This window comes from Peromyscus maniculatus, chromosome 3 (assembly GCF_049852395.1).
Source record: "Peromyscus maniculatus bairdii isolate BWxNUB_F1_BW_parent chromosome 3, HU_Pman_BW_mat_3.1, whole genome shotgun sequence".
NCBI classification, from domain to species: domain Eukaryota; kingdom Metazoa; phylum Chordata; class Mammalia; order Rodentia; family Cricetidae; genus Peromyscus; species Peromyscus maniculatus.
The window spans coordinates 93836060-93857346 of record NC_134854.1 but is presented as its reverse complement, the minus strand read 5'-3'; the positions used below and the strand labels follow the sequence as shown (position 1 = coordinate 93857346).

The 21287-nt window shown below is 43.4% G+C and overlaps 2 protein-coding genes and 1 non-coding gene across 17 annotated transcripts in view; 2 read left to right on the top strand and 1 right to left on the bottom strand.

Annotated features, from left to right (window-relative positions):
* Positions 1-4989, top strand: part of Ptcd3 (pentatricopeptide repeat domain 3) — a 33804-nt gene extending 28815 nt beyond the window's left edge. For both annotated transcript variants that reach the window (XM_076566921.1, XM_076566922.1), the window contains 7 exons: positions 26-104; positions 205-295; positions 884-969; positions 1963-2111; positions 3412-3453; positions 4018-4176; positions 4410-4989. In XM_076566921.1, coding sequence (XP_076423036.1) covers positions 26-104; positions 205-295; positions 884-969; positions 1963-2111; positions 3412-3453; positions 4018-4176; positions 4410-4506 — 703 coding nt within the window. In that variant the 3' untranslated portion in view covers positions 4507-4989. The remainder of the gene's footprint in view (positions 1-25; positions 105-204; positions 296-883; positions 970-1962; positions 2112-3411; positions 3454-4017; positions 4177-4409) is intronic.
* On the top strand, positions 2947-3083 carry LOC121828433 (small nucleolar RNA SNORD94). Its single transcript, XR_006070903.1, has one exon. It is a non-coding gene; the product is annotated as a small nucleolar RNA SNORD94 (small nucleolar RNA).
* Positions 4990-10523: 5534 nt separating the features above from the next.
* Immt (inner membrane mitochondrial protein) overlaps positions 10524-21287 on the bottom strand; it is a 48427-nt gene continuing 37663 nt past the window's right edge. For 7 of the 14 annotated variants that reach the window (XM_016009260.3, XM_016009263.3, XM_006990996.4 and 4 more), the window contains 5 exons: positions 18924-18938; positions 16699-16922; positions 14734-14865; positions 12786-12915; positions 10524-11459 (listed from right to left, as the gene is read on the bottom strand). In XM_016009260.3, coding sequence (XP_015864746.1) covers positions 10846-11459; positions 12786-12915; positions 14734-14865; positions 16699-16922; positions 18924-18938 — 1115 coding nt within the window. In that variant the 3' untranslated portion in view covers positions 10524-10845. The remainder of the gene's footprint in view (positions 11460-12785; positions 12916-14733; positions 14866-16698; positions 16923-18923; positions 18939-21287) is intronic. The other 7 variants (XM_016009265.3, XM_016009261.3, XM_042273453.2 and 4 more) reach the window with 1 other exon arrangement.

The window sequence follows — 21287 nt, the reverse complement described above, 5'->3', positions numbered from 1 at the left end:
TTAAACATGCTTTTTCTCTCCACAGTTCCAAGTTCTTCAGTTTGATTTGTTCAATGGAACAAATTGATGTTACCTTGAAGTGGTATAAGGACCTAATACCATCAGTAAGAGGATTTATTACTTCTCTTTTGTCTTTGTAGAGGAGTGGGTGAGCATCTTTCCCAATGGATGCTTTAAAGTCATGTTTGTATTCTTCTCACTCAGGTGCTCTTACCCCACTCCCAAGCATTGATAGGTCTTCTCCAAGCATTGGATGTGGCCAATAGGCTAGAAATGGTTCCTCAGATTTGGAAAGGTTAGTGTCAGGTTTGTGCCAGTTCTACTGTAACTTCAGGTACTGATGTCTTGATTAACCCATTTACATTTTTAGGACTGAAAGTTTTCATTTTTAACTAAGTTAACACATTTGTTAAATACCTTCTGGGCCATTGCTCCTGTTACATTGGATGAGTACTCGTGGAAAATAAGCTCGTTTTATACAGTTGTTAAATGATAGAATCTAGGAAAAGTTGCTAATTATGTAACTGGTACTAACTCTTGAGTGTCGGTATCCTACCATAAAGCCTGTGCTGTCAGCCTGATTCATCACCTTGGTGCAGTAAGAATCGGTAGCAATGCTGATTATGTTGCTAAGTGGTAGACATGAACACGGTCGTGTCTCAGTCTGAGAAACGGGTACTGAAATCCAGCTCTGTGTCTTACTCAAGTGTAGTGCATGTGCTGTGGTTTTACATTGACTGCAAACAGTTCATTGGCATGAAATCTCACTGTAGCTCTGGCAGGCCTGGTATTCACTTTGTAGACCAGGCTGGCCTTGAACACTCAGATGGTTCACCGGCTGTTTTGCATTTTGATGTTCACTGTTATTTTCTTTTGCTTTAAGATAGTAAAGAATATGGACATACTTTTCGAAGTGCCCTAAAAGAAGAAATCTTGATGCTCATGGCCAGGGATAAACACCCAACAGAGGTAGGGCTGACTTGAAGTTCAAATTCCACCATCATCATTAGATGTGCACTGCCCTGTGTATTTGTCCTTTCAAGAGTTGTTTCCCTGATTTTATCCATCCTTTCGTGGGATGTTCAGATGTGCACATCTAGATTTAGGCTAAACATGCATTACCCAATCTCAGTGTTAGCCTCATTCCTCTAGTCCAAAGCAGGCAGCAGAAAAATGACAATGAAAGCAGTCATGACAATGAAGCCAGATTCTTATTCCAGGGGCTAGAGAGCTGGCTCAGTGGAAAAGCACTTGCTGTTCTTGTAGTGGGCCAGGGTTCAGCTGCCAGTACCCACCCACCTCAAGCAGTTCACAAACACCTACACTCAAGTGCATATACTCCCCTGCCACACACATGCACACACATCCTTCAAAATAATAAAAATAGGGCCTGAAAAGGTGTCTCAGTGATTAAGGGCAAAGTACTCTTCTTTCAGAGTACCCAGGTTCGAATCCCAGAACCCAGGTGGAGGCTCACAACTGTCTGAGACTCCCAGTTCTAGCGAATACAATGCCCTCTTCTGGCCTCTGAAGGCATCAGGCAAACATCTGTACATGCAGGCAAAACACACATACAGATAAAATAATTGTAATTGCTCCCTGAAAAGATGTGAGATGGACTAGTGGATAAAGGAGCTATCTCCCAAGTCTGATGACCAAAGTTCATTCCCTGGAACCTTCATAGAAGGAGAGAACCAACTCGCATAAGTTGTCCTCTGATCTCTACACATAGGCTCTGGCACCCTTATGTGCACATATATACACAGTCAATCAATAAACTAATACAAGACCTTTTAAGGGAAATTCACGATTAGATTTCAAACATGTAGTTAATTGCACTGTCCTAAGACAGATCCAGGCTGCTTTTTGCTGTATTTCTTGTTTGCCATGCATGTGATAGTCTCGATTTTAAATTCTTATCAGACCAGCTAGGCAGTTCTGCTGACTCTTAGAGCCTCTCAGCTTCAGGTGGCATTTGCTGACTGTGCTGCTGATATCAAATCCACGTATGAAAGCCAAGAAGCCCGGCAGAGCGCTCTTGATTGGCCAGCCAACCCTCTACATTATATAGCTGTCCTTTTTTTAAGAGGTGGCAGAACCCAGGAAGCATGGTGAGTACAAGTTCCCAAGTGTAAATACCAACATCTATTCTTAGAGCTGAAACATTGACTTGGGTTGATAGATGAGTGTTCTCTAACTCAGCTTAGTAACAGGTAGGAACAAACCTCAATATATAATGGGATTTGGTGGATGCTTGTAAAAGGAAACTTGGTAAGGCTAGTATGTATGATGTATTTGAGAAGAGGGTATTGTCCAGGTAAGGTAGGAATTCTCATTTTATTTCATAACTTACAGTTTTCTGTGTCTTACTGGGCAAGAACTCAGCCTCACTCTTGTGCCCCTATAAATGGCTCTGTGAGCAGTATACATTTGAAGATGCTCTTGGAATTAAATAGCAGTCACTTGTACGTGCTCCTCTCATTCCCATCCCTAACTAACAGTGTGGACTGGGCACCTTAGATTTCTGACAGCTGACAGGTTGAAACGTAGCCTTGACAAGAGCCGATTTTCAGATTGTGCCACTATTCTGCTGATGGGTGTTTTCAAGCATTTCAGTGATACGCTGGTTTTAGTGTTTGTAAGTGGGGACCTTAGGCACACTCGCTCATTTTTCTTGTCCATTCTCTCTCTCTCTCTCTCTCTCTCTCTCTCTCTCTCTCTCTCTCTCTCTCTCTCATTTACATAAATATATTGGACATCTATTGCTAGTTCAAATGTGCCTGTTGTTGAAAACATCATTTTCTGGAGAAGAATCTTGTCTTTGGGCTGTAGCTAGCTTAAATGTTACTTGTTTAGCACTATGTTGCCAGTAAAAATAACAAAAAAAAAAAAAAACAAAAAAAAACAAGGCATTTGCATGGTCAGGCAGGTGTATACACTATGAAGCAGGCTGTGATGATTGGCGCAGGGGTACGGACCTCAGCTGAGTCATGGGAGCTGAATGTATGTGTTTTGCCTTTGTCTTGCATGTGGCAGGCTGATGGCGTTCACATATATGAGACTGTTGCCTTAATCTGAGCCTGTTCTTCATATTGGAGTTTTAGGGTAAACTGACTCAGGTTTAAGAAGGGAGTAGGCTAAGCTCATCCCACTGCTTCTTCTCACCTGCACAGGGTGTAGGATGGATCCCCACCCTGGAGGATACAAACCAGCACTTCTTATCACTGGCTATATCTCAGCTTTACCTCTTGAATCTGTGCTTCCAGAATTGGGAACTAGTTGAGCCCACAGGAATTCAAGGAGTCTGTAGCTTCTCTTTAGGTCACTTAGTTTCTGAGCCTGCGAAGAGACTAGCTTTGTCTGGTTGCCGCTTGTTCTTCTGTCAGCAGTCATCTTCTTCTTCTTCCACAGGAAAATGTTGGCACTTTTCAAAAAGCAGAATAAGATCCCCAGGTAAGCTGACACTTATGGGGCCTCACCTGGTACAGGCTTGACTTAATCACTTGGGCTTTGACTCTTGGGTGCATGATTGAAATTTCTCCAGATACCAAAGCCACTGCATTTGTGGGCTCTTTGGTTAGATAGGCAAGCAGTTCATCTACCATTTGGGGCATCCTGAGAAAGCTTTTTCTCTGCTCAGTGATCACATCTTGGGGATATATGGAATGTTATCCTATAACTTTCATCCAAAGTTAATGAGGAGTTGAGTAATAAACATACTCTGAACTTTGCCTGTAAATATTTGACTAGAAGTTAAGAAATTGGGGGCACTGGAGAAGTGGCTCAGTGGTTAAGAGCACTTGGCTTGCTTTTAAGATAAAGGTTCAGTTCTTGGCACCCACATGGACACTCAGCATTTTTAACTCGAGTTCCTGGGGATCTGACACCTTCTGGCGGACATGGGCACCGCACACAAATGGTGTGCCTACGCACATGGAGGAAACACTGCTTTGTGTAAAATACGTCTTCAGAGAAAGAGAGTGAGTTGGGGACTGCTCAGTTTGCTTCCTTTTACAGAAATGAATTGCTGGACGAGTTTATGGACACTGCAAAAGCATCTGATAGTCCGGCTTTGGCCATTGAGGTCGTGAAGCTGGCAAGTGCCTTCAGCTTGCCTGTTTGTGAGAGCCTTGCCCAAAGAGTAATGATGGATTTCACAGTCGACCCCAAACAAAAGTAAGTCTGTCTACCTTCTCTTTGGGGGCTTACAGCTTTCTCTTGTACAATGTCGTTCTCTTGAGGTGGTACGAGTTTGGAACTGTTGGAACCTTTCGTTTGTTCTTGTAGTAGTTCAGTGCAGTTTTGGGATCCCTTTTTCTGCTGTCTAAAGTGCTGTGACTGTGTGTGTCAGATGCCAAGCACCCACAACCCTGTGAGCTGAAGTGTAGTGTTCTTTCTTTTCCTTACAGAGAAGCCCTGGGTAACCTCATTGCGTCAAACAACAGTAGCGATGGAGACAGCAGCAGTGACAGTGACGATGACATCAGTGAAGACAAAAGAAAGTGAGAGGTGGTTCACAGTGACTGCTGGAACGTTTGAGGTGGTAAATTAGGCAGATCCAGAACTGGGGGTGTAATGTAAGCTCAGTTGTGCAGCACTAGCCACACAAGACCATGGGATTCATCTCCAGCACTACTAAGATACAGACCTGGGCAGGTGTTTGCCTAGACATTGAGTAGCACTGTGAAGTCTGGAAGAATAAATCCCACACAATGCTGTGTCTGCAGACCTCATTCCCACTAATCGTCATGTTAGTTAGAGCTCCCTGGCCTTTGCTGTCTACCTGATCTGTGATATGCTGATGGCCTAGAGTTTAAACTGGTTTCCCTGCAGAAATGTAATTGCTGTTGAATTAATCATCGAATCCCAGTTTGGAGTACTTAATGTGAGTAGCTGTCTGAGACCTAATTAAATCAGAAGCAAGTTACTGGTTTTAGGCTGTACAGCTGGTAAAATGATTAAATAAAACATGGTGATTGTTTGTCTTTATTTTTTGTATGTGTGTACTTGGTCATGTGGGGGCCAGGGGTCAATGGTGTCTTCAATTGTTTCTCTCACTGAGCCTGGAGATTGATGGTTCATTAGACTGGTTGGCCAGCCCTGGGGATCCGTCTGGCTTTTTTACATAAACACTTGGGGATCTGAACTGAGGTCCTAAGACCCAACTAACAAGCACTTTACTTGGGGAGCTCCCTCTCCAGTCCCAGCCTTTGTCTTCTTCTAACTAGAATGTCCAACAATGTTTTAGTTATGAGTGGTATAGCTCTTGGCTAAGCACATGGGGTCCTCTATTTCCTCCCCACCAGCACACACAAAACATTATTTTGGTCTACATGGGCACTTCTCTTGATAAGTAGGTATCTCAAGTGATCTAGGGGACTATAATGACAAATGAATATGAAATGGCCTGACACTATTGCTACTGACTAGCTTGGTCAACCCTCCACTAATCATGTTTCTTTTAAATGATATTAATAGAAGCCAGTTAAAAATTTGAGGTTTTTAGGGCTAAGTTCACGAGTGCTACCGCCACCAACCCATACACTCCCTCCAGATAACTCAGGCACTGAGTTCTGCATTATGAGGAAGAGTTTGACCCTCCAGCTTTGATGGTTACAGATGTGTGTGCTATTTGTTGTCTGTGTTCCCATCTACTTTTACCGTCTATTCCTAGGGTAGGGCCCCGTCTTGTCTTCATAAATCTTGGTGCTTTGTCTTACTCACCTAGAAAACAAGGCATCCTAGGAGTGATGTGGGGTTGGGGAGTAGGGTGCCAGTTGATTACCAACAAAGCAATTTTGGTAAAGGACAGAGGGCAAATTAGGAGTAGTTGGCTGCCAGGAAGGCTGTCAGCTCTGTCCATTGTCTCTAAGTCCTGTTCCTGTGAGTGACAACGCCCTTGCTTGCATTTGTGGTATGCCTCTTCCCACTCAGGCCTTGAGCACTGACTTGAAGCCAGCTAAAGAAAACCTTTGACATGAGTATGTGACGAACCTTCAAATCTACTCGATAAGAAAACTTTCACCTTTCTTAGCAAAACCTCAGTGAACCAAGATGTGCCATGAACTCTATGGAGACAAAGGTTTCTGTGCCAAAGTTGACCGCCACTCTAGTTTTTACTTTCTGATCCAGCTATGCCTTGAATTTCATCTTTGTCCTGATGCTATGCCTGCTTTTTATTTCATGGGTTCTCATTCCTTGTTCATCAGATTGTACAAATTCTTACAGAACTCTAAAGTTGGCCATTTCTCAGTATTTGGCTCTCTTTTGAGTAGCCTGTTTGCCGTGGATCTCTAATTCCACTGTCTACATGCCCATATTACTCTAATACCACATTCCTAAATGACAATAAACTAAATGGGTTTTTGCTATTATGGAACCCCTTGTTTTAACATGTCTATTTTTAGACTTATATAGACATTGCCACTATGTATACTATGCTGGCTTTGAAGGGCAAACCACCTGCCTCAAGCATCTTGAGTGCTCAAATTACAGCTGTGTAACACCAGGTCTGTCTGCTTTCATATGCTTACATGGGAAAGATTTGTGTTTCAATTCACATTTTAAACATGATACGGGATAGAAATTTTGGAGTTACAACTCACATCCAGTTAGCATCAGAATCAAGGGATAGGTTTTTGGGTTTTTTTCCCCCTTAACACCTTCCCCCAGCCCCCTTTGGCTTTTCGAGACAGTTTCTCTGTAGCTTTGGAGCCTGTTCTGGAACTCACAGAGATCCCCCTGGCTCTGCCTCCTGAGTGCTGGGATAAAGGCATGTGCCACCGCCACCACCCAACCCTTAACACATTCTTAATATGCATCCAGGATTAGCCTTGAACTCAGATGCTTGGGCATCCAGAATCCTGGGATTAAAGGCACCTACCACACCTGGCTCAGAACTGAGGCTTGAGAAGCCTTGGAATATTAAGAGTGGGTGTGTTGCTTAAAATAGGTACCAGCTCTGATGCTTCAGCAAGCATATGAAAAGCGGCAGACTGAAGGCTCTAGAAATAGAGCTCATTGGTATGATATGCCTAGTATGCATGAGACCATGCTTAGTTCCCCAGTAGTGCAAAGCATGTGAGGACAGGATCTACCTGAGCAACTTGTAACAGGAACTAGTGAAACTGGTACCAATAAAACAAATGAGAGAGGACTCACTCTGAGTGGGGGAATCTTAAGGTAAAGATTTACCTGCCGATATGCAAACGTGGAGGTGCCCACAGATGCCACAAGAGGGCACTCGATCCCTTGGAGCTGGAGCCAGAGCCAAGCTGTGCTGGGACTTGGGTCTTCTCTCTAGTTCCTTACTATGGACTTGAATGCTTGCTTAAGTGTCACCTCACTGACCAAGACCCCATTGGTCTTAAAACTCTGTTTGGAAAAACAAATTTTCCTGATAGGCAAAGCTGCTGTAATAAACACTACACTGAGCATCGGGTTCAAAGGAAACACTTTCAGAGTTCTTCGGTCAGTGGTTATGTACCACTCTTCTGTAGCAGTGCCCTTCCTTCCCTTTATGTTATTTCTGTTGGAAAGTAGTTTTCTTCAAACCCTGGGGGCTGAAATCCTTTTTCAGGGAAGAGAACCAGAACTTCTTATTAAAATGAGCTAAGATCCAAACCTTTCCTCTACAAGTCTGATCACATACATGCATGGCTATGTGTACCAAGACTGTGCTGGCAGCCTTGTAGCTAGAGACCCTGGACAGGGCAATGCCGATCATCTGTGTTGATGACAGTGCTGACTTGAAAGATGAAGCGCAGTTTTACTAGAGAAAAGGGTATACTGATTTGGTATAAAGTCACATGTAGGACATAATTAAAACCTTTCAGGCCGTGACACACATCTTCGATCCCAGCACTTGCAGAGGCAGGCAGATCTCTGAGTTCCAGGACAGCCAGGGCTACACAGAGAGACCCTGTCTTGAATAACCAAAAAGAAAAAACAAAAACCCCTGCCCGACTCATTAAAGCGTATTAAGGAGTGCTGCACACCTGACCTGCCCAGCTGTGGACTCTTCCAAGGAGTCAGGACTGAGCATCCAAGAGTAAAGGTCACTTATTCCTAAGGACACCCTCAACCTTGTACCAGTAGGATGTATTCTCACAGCAATGGCCCCTTTACTGGATAGTGCTTTATATAAAACACTCAAAACTCATTAAACAAAACTGTCAAGTTTAGAGAAACCACATCACCTTCACCCTGCCTCTTAGAATGCCTGAAATTGAAAGAAGCCTAGACCACTGAACCCAGTAAGGGTAAGCTTCCTACTAATCAAGCCTTTTTATTTGCCTTTTGTATTAATGGAGATGGCCTGTTCTTCTGCACTGAGTTCAAGCAAGTTACTCTGAAACTGGTGGGATTACTCATTTGGGATTGGCAGACTGCTTTTATCCAGAACCTGTTGAAAGAACAGAGGATTTAAGTTAACCCAGTGTACTGTGTTTAAAGATTGCTAAGAGTCTACTCTTAATTACTGTTTAGGAGCTCAAATAAATAAAATTAAATTGAAGCAGAATTCCAGGACAGATTGGGAACTCAAATAAATAAAAAATAAACTGAGCCAGGGCTACACAGAGAAACCCTGTCTTGAAAAAACGAAAAGAAATTGAGGCAAAACCCAGCATTTTGATGTTAAGAAGCATAAACATGGGTGCTTATTGGCTTTTTTCTTCTTTAAAAATGATCAGGTCTGGCCTTAAGGACTTCTGGTTTTCCTGTTGCCACCCCCATAGTGCTAGGGTCACAGGCATCCACCACACCCAGTTTGAGCACTCAGAGCAATCAGGATAAGGTGTGAGGTGATCAAACACTGGACCAAGATGATGACTTGGCTTTGTTTCAAGTCCCAAGTGGCAGTGGTATTCGCTCCCTTGCAGTTTAAAGGAGATGCATGAAGCTGACATGCCGCACCTTGCAGCTTCCATTTCCTTGAAATGGAGAACTCAAAGCAGTTAGCCAGGGCAAGGCATGAGCAAGAACAGGCTAAGCAGTTCTTTTTTAAATATAATGGAGGTAGGTAGGTAGGGCACTCTGTCAAAGCCACTGCCTTATCTAGGTGAAAGTTGGGCTGGGAAGATCGCTCAGTCTGTGAAGTGCTTGCTGCAGGCAGGTCTCAGAACCTGGAGCTCACCCTCCCACCACCACCCGAAAGAAAGGTCTGGCACGACTACACATGCTTGAAAAACAGGTCAGCCAGCCTAGACTACCGATGAGTTTCAGGCCAGTAAAGACTATCTCAAAAACCAAGTGGAGGACGCCTACACACAAAAACCCATCTGCAGTCTTCATTACTTTCATACAGAGCTAAAATGAGCTATTGTGTTGCTTGCTTCTGGTGAGCTCAAAGAATCCTATCATTTGACTCCCACCCAATCCCGCTTGGGTTTTTGAGGCAGAATCCTTGTAGCCCTGTCTGGCCTGACTTGGTTGTAGGCATGAACCACATTGACATAGTCACAAGTGAAGAAAGCTTTTCAGGGTTCCAAGAGAAACTGATTTCCTTACAATCTATTATATTCTTGTGATTAGAATAGAAACGCTCAGATTACATGACAAACACATTTTACAAATAATTGTACTTTTGAGATTTAATCCTACTCTTAGAGGTAGGAGTAGGGAAGTAGATGGTCCATTAACTCATAGTATAAACTTTACAGCTCCACGTAGGTGCCCACAGTGCCTCTACCTTCAAACAGGGCAATCCACATGCAGGTGCTCCAATCAGATAGCGCTTGAATAGCATTATCAGCTCAGGCTGAACATGACCCAGGATATACCAAACCAAAGGGCAAGGCCAGTGCTGTGCAAAGACCTCAATATACCCATTTTGAGAGGCTTTAGGTGTACAACTAGAAATATAATAGAGAAAACACTCTTGTGCTTTGTAGGTATGTCACTCAGCATAAAAGTTCTCCTTAATTTTATAAACAAACACCCCTATATAAAGTAAAAAAACTGGCAGGTTTTTTTGTAGAGATGGTAGTCTTTAGGGTCTAAGAATTAAGTCAAAAAGTAAGAATTTAATGTTTCTTCACTATGGCAATTGTGCCAAACTCAGAATTCACTGGCAGTCTGGATGGATTCAGATTCCAGGTTCATATCCTCCATCTACTGAAGCTCTGCAGCCCAGGTCCTGGGAAACAGCAGCACAGCAGGATTGGTGAGCAGAGTACAGATGCGTGTGTGCTGGGTCCCAGGAACACAACTCTTCCTGTGGGAGGCTATCAGAACAGCTCGGGATGCAGACTACTTCCTGTGTTTTCAATCACTGAGTGCTAGATCCCCAACTATAAATACTGGCATGTGGCTTCTATATCACTCTTGATTTTGACCATCAGGAGGAGATCCATTCACTCAGACATTCAAAGCCAAAGCAGCAGGCCTTGGACGTCAGGTTACCCAGGTCACAGGCTTGAAACTGTGGCCACAAGTTCCTACCACTGGCTGCTTCTCATGGAAGCTCTCTGCTCACACACCAAACTGGAAATGGCACTTTTGAAAAGGGATAGAATACTCGGTTTTCACTGTGTTGCTTTATTCAGTTTGCTCCAAGGGCAGAATCAATAGTAGGATCACAAACATTATTTTGAGTGGCTCACAAGCCTGATCAGTAAAACCTGAAAAACAGAAGTGTTACACAAGCTGCAAATAGAGCCTCCTGGAGTTCATTGGCATGATAGCAGTGTCAGGATGGTAAATGCAACAGGTGTGGACATCTTGCACAGGACTTAGACCCTGCTCACTTCTAGACAATTCTGGGACCCTTGTTGCAAACCCTGCAGATACCAATGCTGATTTTCTTTGACATGAAATATGACATTACACAACTCTTCCTAGGCCTTACTCTTGCTGCACTTGAGTGGTTCCTATTCCTACGGCGCTGGCGTAGGCAGTCAGGATCTCCACTATCTGCTTAGTTTCTAGGGTCATTCGGGCCTCCTTCAGCCAGTCCTGTGCCACTCTTCTGGACTCCCCTTTTAGCTGATTGACAAACTTTGCTGCCAGCTCCAGGTCACCATGCTCAATACAGTAGGAGGCATATGAGAGCAATTTAAATGTGTTTATATCCTCAGGGTAGAGCTCTGGCGGTGGCTTCAGCTGCTTAGGCGGGAACAGGAGTAGGGACTGCAAGTAGGAAAGAAAGTATTGGTACAGGCTATTTCTGGTTTCGTCAATCATCGCTACCCTTCGGGCTAGCTTTTGAACAGCATAGAAACGGGCTCTTAGGGTTTCTTCACTGTATACCCCCCGGGTCAGGGATTCTGGAGGAATGGCTGCAGTTAAAGCCTGGGTAAATTCATTATCGGAACAGCTGACTCGGATGGCCTCAACTGCACTCCCCAGTGGGATGGTAGGCATCTCTGCAGATGAAGTCTTCATGCTGTACTTTAATGCCTCCACTGAAAGCCAGAGCTGGTGGGCTTTTCTGGCTTCTTCTTCAGCAACTGCATGACCTACAAAAAACAAACCAAAAAAAGCAAAAAAGACGCTTTTCTGTCTTCCTCATACACACCTCCCAGATGTACCTTCAATAATATACATCCACAAGTTAACAAGCCAAAGCTAGTCCTTTCACAGGCAGCAAGAGAGGACAGCTTGCTGAGGACCTATCTACTGACACTGAAAATCCTGGGAGGATGCGAGTGCACAGCACAGCACAGCCAAGTTCCCATCCTCCTGTGATCCAGGACAAAGGGGCCTTTCCAAAGAGGAGGCCAAAGTCACTCATATTGGCAAAAGATCTTTTTTTGGTCAGAGGATGTAGCCCTGGCTATTTGTTAACTCTCTATGCAGACCAGGCTGTTCTTGAACTCACAAAGATCTGCCTGTCTCTGCTAACTGAGTGCTGGAATTAAAGGCATATGGCACTATATCTGGAGGTTTGGGGGCGGGGCAGTCAAATGACAGGATTCCTCTGTGTAGCACTGGCTGTCCTGGAACTTGCTCTGTAGACCAGGATGGCCTTGAACTCAGAGAGATCCACCTGCCTGTGCCTCCTTCCCAAGCGCTGGGATTAAAGGCTTGCGACACCAATGCCCAGCCTTAGGCCAAGAATTTCAAGAAACACAAAGATTCCAAAAAAAAAACTTAATGAACTAGGAGTTAGAGAGATGACTCAGTGATAAAGAGCACTGGCTGCTCTTCCTTCCAGATGGCCAGGTTCGGTTCCTAGCACCCACACAGTGGTTCAAGACTGTCTGTGACTCTAGTCCCAGGGGATCCTACACCCTCTTCTGGCTTCCTTGGGCTCACATGTGGTGTACATGCAAGCAACATACTCACATACATAAAAACAAACTAATTTTAAAGTATTTTAACAAAAAAACTTAATGAACTCGACTATGACATTCCCTAAGTGTTGTGCTTACTTTTATTGCCAGATGACAGAGGATTCTAGGACATCCTAAGAAGCCCACTTTATGACTGTGCTTGAGGTGAAGATGTATCACTTTCATGTGGCACACAGGCCTCATCATAACTACCATCACAACAGTAAACCACCCCTCCAGATAACCCTACAGTATAAGAGGGAAAATACCTTGAAAATGGTATAAAATCTGTGAAATATATGAAATATATGAAAATCTGTGTCATATATGTTATTTCAATATAACTTTTAGATCCTTTTTCCAATTTCTTCTCAGAAGTCTGTTTAAACTTGTCAAATCCAAGAAACAAGTATCATATGGTGGAGTGGATACATGCCCCCTATTATTCTCTTAAGAAATTATCCTGAGAAACTGTACAGGGTAGGACTGAGTATATGAAAGGAAACTCACTCTGAACAGCCTGCTCAATTCCTCTCAGCCTGGCATAGGCTGTGTTGATGTCTAGAGTAAAGTTGTCAACTTGTTCTTGACTGCGACGACGGAACTCTAATTCCTGCTCAGACAGTTTCTCAGACATGCCCTGAAATAAAACGCAGATGTGTACAGACAATTAATGCTACCGCTATGCTTGCCACTTAAACTAGATTCTTGTCTGCCAGAAACTACAAACTTTGAGGTTAAAAAAAAAAAAGCTTTTAAAAATCTCAAACACATAGCCGGGGTGGTGACACACCTTTAATTCTAGCACCTGGAAGGCAGAAGTAAGTGAGTTCCAGCCAGTCTGGTCTACATAACAAATTCCAGACCAGCCAGGGCTACATAGAGAGAAGCAGTCTAAGGTAAATATAAAATAGATAGATAGATAGATAGATAGATAGATAGATAGATAGATAGATAGATAGATAGATAGATAGATAGATAGATAGATAGACCTTCCAAATAGCTGCTTCTAAGGGGCTGGAGAGATGGCTCTGTGTAAAGAACCTCTGTTCTTGCAGAGGACCCATGTTCAATTCCCAGCACCCACAATGCCACTTACATTCCTAACTCCAGTTCCAAGGGATCCAATGCCTTCTCATATCCTCAAGCACCAGGTACTCATGTGGCACACTGACACACACACAAGCAAAATACTCATAAGATACCTCTTCAAACAAACAAACAAAAATCAGCTGCAATGTTCTACATAAGGTTTCAAACGGGGGCTGGAGAGATGGCTCAGCAGTTAAGAGCACTGACTGCTCTTCCAGAGGACCCAGGTTCAATTCCCAGCATCCACATGGCAGCTCATAAGTGTTTGTAGCTCCAGTACAGGGGACCTGACACCCATGGCAAAACAGTACTGCACATAAAAAAATAAAAGTAAATAAGGTTTCAAACTTTTACTGACTCATGTTGGTCTTTCAAGACAAGGTTTCTCAGTGTAGTTCTGGCTGTCCTGGAACTCACTATGTAGACCAGGCTGGCCTCAAACTCAACCCTCCTCTGCCTCCCAAGAGCTGTGATTGAAGGTGTGCACTACCATGGTTAGCTCTGGATCATGCTTTTTTCTTTCTTTTTTTTCTGATAGGACATATAAGAAGCAGACAGCAAAAGAGGAGCTTTTAGTTAAGCCTTTTGACTGCCTCCTCAAACAGAAATCTGGAGCGAGGCTGGAGAAATGGCTCAGCAGGTAGGAGCACTTCCTAGAGCACTCACACCGTGGCTCATAAACATCTGTGACTCCAGTTCCAGGGATCAGATGCCTTCTTCTAGACTCTGTAGGCACTAGGGAAGAACATGGTACACATCCATACATTCAGTAAACATTCATATACAGAAAATAAAATAAATAAAAATAAATCTTTTAAAAATGAGAAATTTTTATACTGCCACCCAAACATATCAAGTCAACATATCTGATCACAAACCAGCATACCTGATGTATGAAAAATTGGTTGTTCAGATTAACTAACAAAAACTACATTCCACCAAAGCTAGGTAACACTGGCAATCTATTATTATTATTATTATTATTATTATTATTATTATTATTATTATTTCTTTTTTGGTTTTCTGAGACAGGGTTTCTCTCTGTAACAGCCCTGTCCATCCTGGAACTCATTTTGTAGACTTGGCTGTCTTGAACTCACAGAGATCCTCCTGCCTCTGCCTCCCGAGTACTGGGATTAAAGGCGTGCACCACTGCTTGGTTGAATCTTCTTCTTAACCTCAGAGTACACTTAAAGGAGAAAGGCAGAGAGTATGGTGCAGCTGTACAGAACATGCCTTTAGCATGTAAGGTCCTGGGCTCCATGCCCAGTTGCTACCCACAAATGAAAAGAAAGGGAAGGAGAGCTCGTAACAGTGCAAGTGGAGATGGGGAGGAAAGGGTTGAAGCCTCAGCACAGGTCCTTACCTGCTCAAATTCATACTTGAGCTCTTGTTCTTGCACCTTGAGGACATCTCGTAAATGATCGGTGTGGGCAGCTGCCTGTCGTCGAAGCTGGGTCCTCATTTCATTCTCCATGGCATCTCTGACTTCCTCTACCTGAGCAACCAAACCCAGTGATGGTTAGTTCTCAACGTGCCGTATGTACATTTAGGAAAAGGGAAAGATCAGTTAGTAGGATAATGACAGCCATTTTGACGTGAACCCACTTAATGTGCCAGGCATAAGTATACAGTTATCCAACTTTTAACATGAGCCACAAAGCTGAACATCTAAAAGCATGTCAAACAAGGTCACGTAACTACACCAAAAATCATCTTTCAAACATGGGTCTCTGGCGTCAAGCTTTGTGCACTGCCAAGTGGGCCCTGACACAGAAACAAACGCCATTCTTTGCTGAACCATACAGTCCACAGAAAGTAACTCAGTCCAGAACTTAGAGGAAAGAAACCAAATTCAAGCTGGGTTCCAACACAGTTTAGTCATAACTGCCTATGTTCATGTTTCCACCTTCTCCGTGGTGACAGTGCCAACTTTGAAAAATCATTTCAAAAATTAGTACCCAGCAGTTACTAACTTCTTTTAAACAAAGAAACTGCCAGCAGCTTACTTTCACGTGAATTTAGGCTCAACATGGGCCAAATCAAAACAAGTTAGGAAATGCTCCATCCTGCTTAACAGTTAGCCATGTGTTCTACTACACATCAATACAAATTGCTGTGAACATGAACTCATCTTTTCTTGGAGTTAGCATAGTGAGTCAGTGAATCCTGGCAGGCAGTGTGTGAACATTTCAGACCAGCCCTGGGCCTCACAGGCCGTGTCTGCCTGGATCCATGAATGCTCAGACAGTGCACACACAGGAACACATTTGAGATTGGAATACCTGTTTACAAGAATGAATAGGAGCAGGAGGCCTGCTGTAAAGCCTTAACTCCCACCCAACCTCCTCTGCCCACTTCCCCTGTAAACAGCAATAGGGCAGAAAGCGATCCACAGGAGCTGTTGGAAATTGAAGGGACTGGAGGGGCATGGCTGAGACAGTGACACTGACGTGTAGCACCACGGTATAAGGGAAGAGCCAGATGATGGGAGCACACAGCACAAAGGTCCCAGTGAAAAAGACATAGTGCATAGAGAAAACAAAAAACAAACAATATCCAGGCAAACGAATGGGCTTTCAAGAGGCAAGTATGTAATTAAGAGTCTTTGGGGGGTGTTTAAGAATTTGAACTTTTGGGCTCATACTGTAAACCAGAAATTTGGGATAAGGCAAGTCTACAGCCATGAGTTCCTATCAGCTGTGGCTACATAACAAGATCCTATTGGAAACAAACAAATAAAGGTACAGGGGACCGCTATAATTCTAAGCCAGCAGGGCTACGCCATAACACCCCGAGAAAACTGTTAAGATGATAACCTAGACTAAGGCAGAAAACAAAAGCAAACAGGTTTGGAATTTACTACGGATGCAGACGGAATGTGAGAGCTGTTAGGATGGGGTGGACAGTACCTAAATGAGTCTCCGGATACCAGATTTGATACATAATACAGCCAAAAAGGACGGCAAATGGAGCTGTTTATTCCCCTTAGAACAAGCATCCCCACTAACATCACTGGCAAGAACAGACTGCGAGTTCAAGAGAGATTCTTTCAGCATGGTGTTAGAGGACAAGAGGCTGCACAGGAGGAAACAGAGACCCTGCATCCCAGCGCCTGATCACTTACACTTCGGTATCTGCTCAGCAGAAAGGAAGTCAACTAGATCAAGCCTATCTTAGAAATTCTGATTCAGAGGGGAAAAAAAGGCCTAAATGCCACTTTAACGATGGCTTGGCATGAATTACATCTACTACAGCTGGGACGGCCACAGTGATCTCTGGAAACAAGTCAGGTTAACTGTAAATGGCAGGTTGCTCTCTTCTCCGCTACCTTTCTGTCCTGCTCAGCCTGTATTTCACCCCTGTGGCGCTCCAATGCTTTTGCCACTGCAGAATCAAAGGCCCGCTTTTCTTCTAGCTTTTGCCTTTCCAGGGCTAGCTCGATGTGCTGCTTCTCCGTGGCTTTCTGCTGTGCTAGCTCTCTGTTGAGCTGATCGATGCGACGATGGGCGTGAGCAATCAGCGAGTTCAGGTCATCGACAGAGAGCTTGTCAGCTAGACAGGTAACATCAAAATGTTAATGACGTCACAGAAATTGTAAGGCAGAAAGTCGCCAACACTAGAGATTAAGAGCTAGTGTCCAGCAACTAAAGCTTGGTCAGTTCCAAGCAAAATAATAACTAGGTGGGTCCCAAGGCAGCACACACAGCTCTTTTCCAGAAACCCAATCGTGTCTGTGATCTGAACTTCCCCTATACGGGCACTCTAACTTGCTATAACTTCACTTCTACAAACAAAGCTTGTAGATACAATCATCATTACACGGCATTTTATGCAGAACTATGCTAGCCCTAACAAATCCTCAGAAGGAAACCAACCCCACAGTTCTCCTCTGACCACCCCCCCCCCCACACACACACACACACAAGTAACTAAGTGTAAAGAAGTAGTCTGCAGGGCTGGAGAGATGGCACAGAGGTTAAGAACACTGGCTGCTCTTTCATAGGAACTGGGTTTGATTCCCAGCAGCCACATCAGGTTCATAACCATATATAACTCCAGTTCTAGGCAAAGTGGAGACCTTCCTCTGGCCTCCATAGGTACCAGGGCATGCCTATGGTACAGACACACCTGTAGATGAACACACTCAAAGACATAAAATAATTTAAAAAATTTTAAAGTAAAAGAACTACTTTCTGCTAAAACTAAGGAGTCTTGGCTTTGTTTCTTGGATTTTTTTTTTTTAATTTTTATTTTCTGTGTATGGGTGTTTTGCCTGTGTGTATATCTGTGTATCACATGTGTGCCTGAAACTGGACTTACAGATAGCTGTAAACCTCTGTGTGGGTCTCTGCAAGAGCAACCTGTGCTCTTAGCCAGTGAGCTCTCTCTCCAGCTGCCCGTCCCTTTCCTTGACTGCACACTCCCTACAACAGTAATCTGGGACCAATAATGCCCAAGAGGATCGATCACCTGTGATCTTTTCTGATATTCATGTCAGAAGATCAGTTAAGCACACACTCAAGCAGTGTGATTTGTTGTTTGGGGGGAGGTAATTTCACAAGTATTCCAACATTTACTAAAGGTGAGGAATAAAGTCTCCTGCCATAAAAAACAAAATATGGGGCAATTCTTATGGTAAGTGATTGATTCATCAAAATGCAAGTTGAAAAGCAAAAAAGCAAGCACTGAGACCCCCTAGATAATTTCAATGTAGGGAGCATCTATCTCTAAATTCTGGTGTTGATAAAATATTGTAAGTAAAAATTCTTAGCCAGGCAATGGTGGTGCATGCCTTTAATCCCAGCAGTGAGGAGGCAGAGCCAGGTGGATCTCTGTGAGTTAAGAGGCCAGCCTGGTCTACTGAGCGAGTTCCAGGACAGCCAGGGCTACATAGAGAGTTATGTAACAGTTATATAGTTAGAGAGTGTGCCATCACTGCCCAGCAACAATTCCGTAAATAGAAAGGCACTGCATGTTTAACAGCACTAGAGAATTATTAAACCTTAAGCATAATAATGGTATTCTGATTATGCTTTTTTTTTTGGCGGGGGGGGGGGTGGTATTTCGAGACAGGGTTTCTTCGTGTAGTTTTGGTGCCTGTCCTGGCTCTGTAGGCCAGGCTGGCCTTGAACTCACAGAGATCCGCCTGGCTCTGCCTCCCGAGTGCTGAGATTAAAGGCATGCGCCACCGCCTTCAGCCCGATTATCTTTTTAAAAACACAAAGTATTTACAAGGAAAAGATGTATTTGGAATCTGCTTTGACATGAAGGCTATAAACAGATGAGACAAAACTGGATCTGATAACTGATGAACTCAGGAGAAACCATGGGATTTTATCTGTATTTTTTCTTACTTTTCAATGTTTGATCTTCTTTGAAATCATAAGTAAAACAGAGACCATATTGTGTGTATACATAAAGGTAGCTCACATTTACAGCCTTACAATCATTTAACACAGTTGTTCCTATTCATCTATGGATGCCAAAAATGTACAATTAGGAATTATCGTATACTCAAATGCCATTAAACATAAAATAAACATAATTACTCACCTAGGTCAGAAATACCTACAAAGAAAGAGAAGAATAGTTTGAAAAAAAGAAGGTGCACACTTTGGTTAGCGATCATTAAATAGCAAAATCCAGAAGAATCAAGAAAAGAGATTACTGGAAAGCAAAATGCTTATTTTCTATATTTACAGAGAGTCAGAGACAACATACGTCAAGGTACGATGTAGTATTTTAAAGAACGAGAGAACCGCTGACATTAAAAGTTGTTCTAGTTAGGAGGGATTTGTCACTGTTTCAGCACAGCAAATCAACTAACAATTTTCCTGGAGGACACAATTTTCTTTCATTTTTGTTATTATTTCAAATGTCAGAAATACATTTACAGAGTGTGTCTCCATCCCAGGCCTGAGAATTAATGCTTTCTTCAGGGGAACTTGGAGACGGTCTTCGCAGATCCTGTTACCTTTCTGCTTTTTCTCGAGAGCTGCATTATAGCAGGTTCTTAGAAAGACTTCACAGGGAACTTCACATTAAATTTACATTTAACCTATGCAAATTAACCCAAGAACCATGACTGCTGAAGTTTAAATGATGCTCCTCATCATGATCACAAACTCTCCAGAACCAGTGACAAGAGGTCTCAGCTGCCAGCCTCAGCAACTGGCTCTCTCTCTCTTTTTCCCCTTGGCAACTCTGGACCTAAATCCCAGGCCCTCAAGCACACTAGACAAGCACTCTACCACTAAGCTATTCCTACAACCAAAGTTTAGCCTTACGTTGAGACAGACCTAAGTTACTTAAGTTGGTCTTAAACTCACCCTGTAGCCCAGGAATCTGCAATCCTCTTGCCTCAGCCTCCTCAAATACATGGGATTATAGGCCTGCACAACCAGGCCTGTGTCTAGTATGAAGCTCGCTAAGGACCACTGGCTTTAAATTCAAAGATAAGGATTTCTCATTAAAAGGATCTGTTTCTGTGTCAAAGGAAAAACTGACCAATTTGAGACAATGTAGGAGATGATTTTTTTTTCTTTTTTCTTTTTTTGGTTTTTCGAGACAGGGTTTCTCTGTGTACCTTTGCACCTTTCCTGGAACTCACTCTGTAGACCAGGCTGGCCTCAAACTCAGAGATCCACCTGCCTCTGCCTTCCGAGTGCTGGGATTAAAGGTGTGCGCCCACCACCTGATCTAAGAGATGATTTTAACAGGGCACACGAATACAGCAGTGTGGGCTATAGTCCATAAGCAGAACAATGTAAGAGATGACTGTAACAGGGCACATGAACACAGCAGTGTGGGCTGTAAGTCTACAAGCAATAAAAAAGATATGCTTATGGACTCTTGATTTGGATTTTATCAGTCCCAAATACTTTTCAAAAATACTGTCTATTTTTAGGTATGATATATGTGTGCTTTCATGAGTGTTTATGGGCACTACGTGAATGCAGGTGCCAGCAGAGGCCAGAAGAGAGCATCAGATCCCCTGCAACTGAAGTTACACGTGTGAGCTACTATGTGTGTGCTAGGAACCAAACCTGGGTATCTGCAAGAGCAGAAAGTACTCTTAACCGCTGATCCATCTATAGGGACCCCAAGCACTTTTTTTTTTTTTTTTTTGGTTTTTCGAGACAGGGTTTCTCTGCATAGCTTTGCGCCTTTCCTGGAGCTCACTTGGTAGCCCAGGCTGGCCTCGAACTCACAGAGATCCGCCTGGCTCTGCCTCCCGAGTGCTGGGATTAAAGGCGTGCGCCACCACCGCCCGGCTCCCAAGCACTTTTTTTATACTTGACATAAAGATATAACCTTCATGTTAGTGCTCTCCTATTCTATATTTTTAGTTTTTAATATTTTTTTTAAAAAAGTATTACATCTATTTATTTATTTGGGTTGGGATGTGCCATGGCAACTGTGTGGAGATCAGAGAACAACTTTTAGGAACTGATATTCACTTCTCCATTTGGGTCGTGGGGATAGAACCCAGGTGACCAGGTTTGGCAACATGTGCCGATACCGCCCAGACTTTGGAGAGATACAATCCCAGCTCACTGGGATACAATCCCAGTACACATAAGGCACATTTGTCTGTTTTCTCTTTCTTTCTTTTGAATTCTTTTTGATGCTGAGGAGTAAACTCAAGGCTTGTACATGTTAGCTAAATGCTCTACCACTGAGCTACCACTCTAGCCTAATCCTCTCACCACATTTTTTTTCTTTCCTTCCTTTTTTTTGAGTACGAGTCTAACTTAAGTTGCTCTGGACCTCAAACTCACAGAGATCCACCTGTCTCTGCCTCCCAAGTGGTAGGATTAAAGGCGTGTGCCACCATACTAGGCCCTTTTGTTAGTGCTGAGTCTCCAACCCAGGGCCTCTTGCATGCTCGGAGTCTTCGACCACTGAACCACACCC